Source organism: Eucalyptus grandis, chromosome 1, assembly GCF_016545825.1.
Source record: "Eucalyptus grandis isolate ANBG69807.140 chromosome 1, ASM1654582v1, whole genome shotgun sequence".
NCBI classification, from domain to species: domain Eukaryota; kingdom Viridiplantae; phylum Streptophyta; class Magnoliopsida; order Myrtales; family Myrtaceae; genus Eucalyptus; species Eucalyptus grandis.
The window spans coordinates 38,351,442-38,359,546 of NC_052612.1; the positions used below are offsets into that span (position 1 = coordinate 38,351,442).

At 39.5% G+C, this 8,105-nt stretch overlaps 1 protein-coding gene across 1 annotated transcript; it reads right to left on the reverse strand.

The window, feature by feature from the left end:
- Positions 1-2,306: 2,306 nt before the first annotated feature.
- Positions 2,307-7,657, reverse strand: LOC104438732 (plant intracellular Ras-group-related LRR protein 6). Its single transcript, XM_010051912.3, has 3 exons — positions 7,318-7,657; positions 6,056-6,225; positions 2,307-3,212 (listed from the first exon to the last, which is right to left on the reverse strand). The coding sequence occupies exons 1-3, from the start codon at positions 7,537-7,539 to the stop codon at positions 2,534-2,536; spliced, it is 1,071 nt and encodes a 356-aa protein (XP_010050214.2). The 5' UTR covers positions 7,540-7,657; the 3' UTR covers positions 2,307-2,533.
- Between the last annotated feature and the right edge of the window lie 448 nt (positions 7,658-8,105).

Here is an 8,105-nt window from a genome sequence, read left to right on the forward strand (position 1 = left end):
CCCAAAGTGTCCGAAGCTAATTGCCAATATTTTCCGCACCCTTTGCTGAAATGTAGATTATGTGCCGTGTTTTCCTTTAAAAAAGAAAAGATATACTTTTTTCTACGCATGGGCCTGTGCCTTTTAGCAATGACAAGTAGCTTCTAGTTAGTAACTTTCACCATGGTTGATTTGAGTCTGTCTCTCTTAACATCATGAGAGCATTTTGTTATGCTATTTTGATTGCCGGCCCAGTTTATTTTCATCCGTGTCTTTTCAATCAAATATCAGTGAATCTCCTTCCAGTCTGTCATTTCTTAGCCTTTTCATTTACCCCTCCGACTTTGTTCAAAGAAGGTATTCATCTTACTATACAAAGTCAGAGGTCCTTTATCTCTACCAAACTCAGCAAATTTTTTAAGGGTGCTTACACAGATGAGGTTGTGAAGACCAGCCAGATGAACCCCGTGCTCCTCTGCTTCCTAGATATCCATTTACATTGATAGCCATGTCTTCGTGTACTCTACTTACATATTATGTATAGCTTATTGTTTCAGGAATTATGCTTTCTACCACAACCATTGAAAGGAATAACGACTACCTAGAACTGATTTTTGAAGCATGTCTAAACCATGGGATGGGGGAAGCTTATCTTGTTTAATCTTTCTGTCAGCACCGTTGGTGAGGTGGTATGACATGGTGGACTTCTATAGGTTGAATTGTTTCTTTTACTTCTCATTCAGGGCGTACTCATGAATAATTTTACTTTGAAATCCATACAAAATGAGTTTATAGATCATACTTCTTTGCAAATGTCAACAGTCAATGGGTTTATGCCAAGAATCTCGAGAAATTTATAACTGTTGGAAATGGTGATCCATTTTCTAGAATTTTCTAGAGTTGCTAAACTTCTAGAATTCCCTAGATGTTTTTGGAAGAAAGAGAAAAATGTAGAAGCACATGTATAGATCTCTCTAGAAGAAGAGAGGATAAACTACAATCTAGAACTCTCTAGATTAAGCTAAAGTGGACAACATTCTACATTATTCTAGAATGTTGTATTTAGTCTCTATAAATAGGCATGTAAGTTCAACAAATGTAAGAGGGTGAGAGGAGCATGAGAATATATTCCATATCATGAAGCTCCTCCACCAATACTTCCTCAAACTATTGTAAAACTATTTTATCAAACTAATGAAACTATTTCCCATATCCCATGTTCTTTATCTTTCAATTATCCTAATTTATCCCTTATCCATCCTCTACAAAATATACCATACACTTGCACACGTCACTAACCAAAAACTATCATCCATAACTAAAACCATGCTTCCGCGCACATTCATTATTTTTAACAATATCCAGTTTATATTATACAACACAAGTAGCTTGGATTGAGATGTGTAAGTTACTTTTATGGGGGCATTCCTGTCAGCTACTCTTTTAAAAAGGCCAAGCTTTCATGCTGCTATATCAGGGTGCACATTGTAACTCGTGAGGACTGGTGCACAAGATCGTGCATTGTCATTTGTCTAGCTATTTAATAAATTGCTGCTCTCATTAGGGCACTTTATCTTTAACTGGTCTTGTTTTGTTGATTGCACATCATGCTTGTGCTATATCAAAAGTCATTATCTGTTGTCTGTTCTTGATTTCATGGCAACGGAACTTGCCCTTGTGGTCTTGCGCCTTTACTATGACTAGCTAGAGAACCTGGGAGTCTAAAGCTGAGAGTAATAGCACGAAATGACCATCGTTGTATTTGATTGTCTAGCTAAATGTCACTAAGCAACCGTGATTGTGTGTATCGATCCCTCTTGGTGGTCATACAACTACATCTCATTGTAGACAAGTGCTCTCATTATCTACTAAGGATAGTGCTGTCGGTATTGGTGGAGGTGCAGCTGTAAACTTGAGCGCCACTCAGACCAAAAACAGTGTAAAGTATTGCTGTTTGCATTCCTGACAAGTTCTTCTTGTTCTGCGTTATGTTGCTTAGCTCATTGCCTCAACCGGCCATCAAAGTCATGAATGTGAATTGGCAAGTGCTTTAGGACGTGGTTGTTTCGTTAAGTTTGCTTCCACCCTGGACACAGCGTCGGGGAACAAGACATTATTTATTCACGAAGATGACTTCTGTCTTGCTCTGAAGAGCAACATGAGCTTACACAAGGGGGGATAAGAGCAACTTGTCATACAGCTAAATGAACCAAGAACACGATGATGTATGTGTATGTGTGCTCATTTCCCATCATGCGATTGGGGGATCTCATTTTCTTGTTTAATAGTACCACAAACTGCCCTTAGTACTAATGGACGACCCTTCATTTCGCAACAGTCATACAATAACGCGATAATGTCTGTGTATACAAGGCGGGAAAAGAGCAACTTGTCATGCAGCTAAATGAACCAAGAACGCGATAATGTCTGTGTATGTGGGCTCATCTACCATCATTTTGGTCTAACGGGATCACAAACTGGCCTAGTGCTAATGGACGACCCTTCATTTCGCAACAGCCATACAATACCACTAATATAAAAACTTTACAAAACATTAACAAGCATTGCTTCTTCTTGGAGAGAAGAGGCGGCGCGGTGAGAACCTCCCCATATATCTCGGCGAGGCAAATCCAGAAATTCTTTGATAGTCAGGTGCCATATACCCTTCACTTTCCTCCTGGTTCATTCTACTGACTCGGCTCCCATTGAATGTACCATACCTGACCAACTTGCCGATCCATGACTTCTTGGTTGGACTTCGATGTCCTGCATTCATCTTTTCACTCAAGTACTGCTTCACAGCATGCAACCCTTGCTCAACGACTTCCACTGGAGGCGAAGTAAGCGGGTTTCCTTCTACGCAGAGCTTCCGGAGCTTCTGGAGACATCCCATGGAGTCCGGCAAGGCCGTGATCTTGTTATAGCTAACGTCCAGCTCGATGAGGGACAACAGTAGGCCTATGGAGTAGGGGAGGGTCTCGAGGCATTGGAAATTTTGACTCACGTTGAGAACTTCAAGCTTGATTAAGTTCTCCATGTCTGCAGGCAGCGAGCGAAGGCAGTTGAGACGAGCGTCGAGGATGCGGAGGGAGGTGAGGTGGGAGGTGGAGTGAGGGAGAAACACGAGCTTGTTCGAACTGACTGAGAGCTTCTTAAGGTTCAGAAGCTCGAAGCCAATGGTGTCCGGTAGTCTCATAAGCTGGTTGAAATTGGCATTCAGTTCCTCAAGTGATCTGGGATGTGAGGGGAACATGTAGTTTGCTTGTTAGTGACCTTACAAGACAAGACGTCGAAACATTTAAGAGCTTCTCTCTCTCTCTCTCTCTCTCTCTCTCTCTCTCTATATATATATATATATATATCCACATTTTCAATTCACATTTTCAATGTCGATCCCTTATACTTTTAGAAACCTTGACCCTTCGAATTGTCTTAATTTTGACACTGGATCAAGATCAACCGTTAACTGATCGAAACATACACAAGAGATAAATGAAAAGTTCATCCGTCCATCTTGTTTAATCTGGTAAAATGAAGATAAAAAAAGCCTAAGAGAAGTTTATTATGATACTCCACCAAGCCAATTACCTAAACTTCAGACCTTAAAAACAAACCTATACTGCTTACGCACGATACTGTTTCTTCAAAAAACAGACCGCAACATAATCGGTCAGAAAACGTCAGCGAGCAGATATTTTTGCGCAAAATAACGTTCATCTCCGGCTTTTGTATTTCCCGTGAAGAAAGGCGGAAACGTGTTTGACAAAGGGACAAAAGATCCTAGTTTTACCAGGAGACAACACGAGATTTGTGGAGGCGGTTGTCACTTACATCACACTTTCCGTCTTGTTTCCTAACTCAAACATGACGATTCCGATATCGGCATTTTCATTTTGTTAAGAAACAAGTACGTGTGTACATCTCCAAACCACCTCTTCCTCGCACTAACGTCTTATGGCCAAAGATTAGGTAAACGTCAATCAATAAACTCAGATTATGAGAGATCTGTTTACGTTTGTACGGATTGAGTATACACGTCCGCCACAGATATGTGTATAATCTATCGAACTAAATATTCATATGGGAATGCGGTAGTCTTGTTTAATGAGTTTTCTTACGTCACACATACGCGGCAGACGTAATCTTCTCCATTTCTTGCCACTGAAAATTACGTTCAGACTTCTAGATATTTTTCAGCCGATTATCTTATGGCCCACATGGATTGATCATCTTGATGTATGCATGATCGGTTAAAAATGATTCTTCCCTTGTACATGAATTGATTTTACCCATGTAGTAAAAAGTCTTGCATTAATAGCCGATATGGTTATTATAGCTGATTGCATACCCATTTTCTATACGTGCTTGTGTATATATTCATCCGTTGCCGATAGATCTGAAATGATATTTATATTTTGAACGACGTTATTTATTTATTACACTAGTGACATAAAAATGTCATTACATGCGTATTATTTAGAATCCCGACATGTATACAATTTTTAAATTCTAATTAAATGAACTCATTCCATTAGTAGACAGGATTTCCATTTTATGACCGTGTGAATTGTACTTCAAACTGTTTGTATAACCTATGGTAAGCAATTCTAGATTCCATACAGATTCCACTTGGAATTTGGAACCTACCCATTGGAATAAGTTTCTTATTTTCTAGAACTTGAAATTTACCTTGCATATCTTAGAACTTGGAACCTACCATGATATAAATTCCAAGATCCATCCAAGTTCCATTTTTATTATTAATTGAACAATTGTATTGAATTATCACATTTAATAATCACTCTTACTATTACAATTCACTGACCATAACATATATTTAAACATATGAAAAATATAAAACATTAATAAAGTAAAAGTCTTAGTTATAAAATGAAACTTGGACTAGTAATTTCATATTATATACACACTATTGAACGACATGGAATACCACAAAATCGTGCGAAGATATAGACCAAGAAAAACATAAAATTATTCTAGGTTCTAGGTTATAGGTTCTATCAACCTATAACCTGGAACCTATAATTTGAAATTAGTTTTCCAATTTTTGGAACTTGGAACCTACCCTATATATCTTGAAACTTAGAATCGGACAGATTCCCATCAGTCCGATTCTCACGTTTCAAATTCTACCCTGGAACTATCTGAAACCATGCTCACCCCTAGTAGGACCTATATAAACCATTCTCACCCCTAGTAGGACCTATATAAATCAATCATTTTCATACTAATAAATTCATAAATCTCTATCACTTACTAAATAAAACAAAAAGTGATGTATGCCTTAGAATAGACCAACACACGCTTCATTGTGTAGTCTAGGCCGGCCTTTTGGAATATCTAAAATTCTAATGCCCAGGACAGATCATGGGGCGACTTATAAATTAATATTAGCGAAGCAAGAGCATTTAAAGGGCATACTTAAGGATGCATAATTTTATGAAATAGTGCTCTCTAGAGACACATGTAGAAGACTCTTCCTATGAGTGATGCACATTAACGAGGGGACTGATGATTGTGGCGATAACAACGGTAATAATTTATGCAAGAATACACAATTATCATGTCAAGAAAGCGAAAACAAGCTAATAAGCTCATCGAACGTATGGTATTTTTATAGCAAGTCTAACCACGCCATGCTGTTTAGTTATGGGTGTCTGTAGTATTATTCCATTCTCATCTCTTCTCCCAAACTACAAATTAAAATTTCAAATAAGCAAAATGAAAGTCTTACGCCATATGTTAAGACAAAAAAAACGATAGAACAGGCTAGCCTTTGCAACTCATTTTAAAAGGGTAGGGAAAGTGACTTCCATGATTAGAGAAAGCATCCTGTGCTAAGGGCTTACTTTTTTTTTTTTTTTTTTTAATTCCTAATTGTCATTAGGGTTTTTATATTCATTCTCCTAAAGTCAAGGCACTTTTCTTTTGCTATGTAACGAAGATAGCAGCTTTTAGCTTTTGATGGTGCTGTGTCAATAATTGCATGAGCATTATATTGATGAAATTGGGGAAAAAAAAAGGAAGTGGAAGAGAAGTAGAGATTAGGATACGGTACCTGCAATTCTCAATAGTCCTGGGGAGGGTTCGGAGATAATTTCCAGCGACATTCAAAACCTTGAGCTTCACGAGACACCCGATCGAGTTTGGAAGGACCTTCAATTGGTTGGAGTGGACGTCCAGCACCACCACGTTTAGCAATCTTGCCACCATCGACTCTGGTATCGTCTGTCATACATTCATTTCCATATCTCCAGATTTAAGTCTCATATTCACCGTCAAAGGGATATCAAAATACTAATTTAGTGGTGACCCTGAATAATGAGAAGGTGTTCGTTCTACACGTACGAAAAGTACTATCTCATAAGATTGAATGGTCAAAAGCTAGCTCCTTCGACTTTGTTCCGTTAACTATCTGCTTTTCAAATCAAGGTTCAAGAAATGGAGGTTGTTTTTGTGGTAAGTCATGAGATAATAGCCTAATTGTTCTTGAAGGACCTTTCTTCCCTAACCTCATCACAACTTTAGAATTCAAGATTTGAACCTCATCCTCTTCCCTTACAAGAGGAGATAACGCCGAGCCATTTGCCTTTGGCGGAAATGAAAGGGCGTTAAACAATCTCAGAGAGAGAGAGAGAGCCGAGCCATTTGCCTTTTGGCGGAAATGAAAGGGTGTTAAACAATCTCAGAGAGAGAGGGAGAGAGAGAGCGTGTCTGCCCGTAATTAATCTGAGCGTTCTTTTCCCTTCATCGACAGATGGAAAGAGGTTGTAGGAAAAATAAGAGGGCAAAGAGAGAGAGAGAGAGAGAGAGAGAGAGAGAGAGAGAGAGATGGAGGTTTTTTTTTGGTCGAGAGATGGGGTTGATAAGCATGGAAGCTGATAAGTGACTGCCAACTCCCTCATGAGAAAATGTGCTGGTATTTATGAGAAGTTGAAAAGCGTATTGAAACTGATCCTGGGACACCGGAATTCATTGTCTTTATCTTGGCCAACTGAAAAAAAACTCATCATCAATACTGCAGACAAAGGATTGAATTGTCTTCGCAGACATGCATTTATTACGGCCTCTAACGTGAAGATATGTTGAACAAACTATAGCTTTTTTGCGGTGAGTTTGACTTAGTGAGACAAGCACTCATTTTAAATCTTCCCCCATCTTGATCCTTCACGCAATCTGTCACTTTTTTGTCAAATGGGCCTTTTCTGGGTGGGAAAAGTAAGGAATCGAAATTACTGACATAAACTCAAGAAGAGATGACCTTAAAAAACAAAACAATTTCAAGGTAGAGAGAGAGAGAGAGAGAGAGAGAGAGAGTACCTGAAGGTTGTTGTTAGAGATGTCCAACTTGCAGATGAGGGCCAAATTCAGGGTAGGGTTAGGGAGAGACTCCATGGACAAGCCACTCAAATCCACGACTTCGAGCCTCTCATCTTCCTCAACGACGGCGGTTCCTCTCTTTCTCTGATCCGCCGTCCCTTTCTTCCTCCTCGAATCGAATCTCACTTGCTGCTGCTGCTGCTGTGGCTGCTCGTACAGCATCTTCACACCCAACTCCAGAAACCCAAACCCAAAAGAAAGAAAGAAAGAAAGAAAGAAAGAAAAACGCAAACGAGAAGAAGGCAGAATTTACGAATGACGAGCGAAGGAGAAGAGTGGTGGTGGGCTTTTGCGGGATGAGAGAAACCAGCGAAGCCTCACGTCGCATTTTATATGGAGAGAGAGGGGGAGGACGTACGGATGGAGGAAGGAGAGGAGGGACCCAACACGTGTGCATCGAAAGTACAGTGGCCGCGTACGAAGGGCTCGCGTGGCCACGTGTCTTCCCTTCATCAAAAGTCAACCCTCACTCCGGTTGAAAACCTTGGCTGCCCGCCTCTCTCGGTGGGTGGGGCTGCTCGATTTGCTTTTTATCTTTCACCTTCCTTGGACCATTTCCTCTTCCTCCACTTGGTATTTCTTTTTCCCCATTTTGTTCCCCGTCAAACAAACACAAAATAGATATTGGTACATGTTTAGTTTACTGGTGTAGTAAAATTATAATAGAACAATATTCTCTAATAAAGATCTTTGTATACAAAGAATATACTTCTCACTTACCAATTTAA

What these genes read in the sequence shown, in the direction of transcription:
- LOC104438732 (XM_010051912.3), bottom strand. Translation starts at nt 7,539, where the DNA reads ATGCTGTACGAGCAGCCACAGCAGCAGCAGCAGCAAGTGAGATTCGAT. An exon ending in TCTCTAACAACAACCTTCAG is followed by an intron (nt 6,226 to 7,317) that starts GTACTCTCTCTC and finishes AATGTATGACAG; the next exon opens with ACGATACCAGAGTCGATGGT. An exon ending in AGGACTATTGAGAATTGCAG is followed by an intron (nt 3,213 to 6,055) that starts GTACCGTATCCT and finishes CTCACATCCCAG; the next exon opens with ATCACTTGAGGAACTGAATG.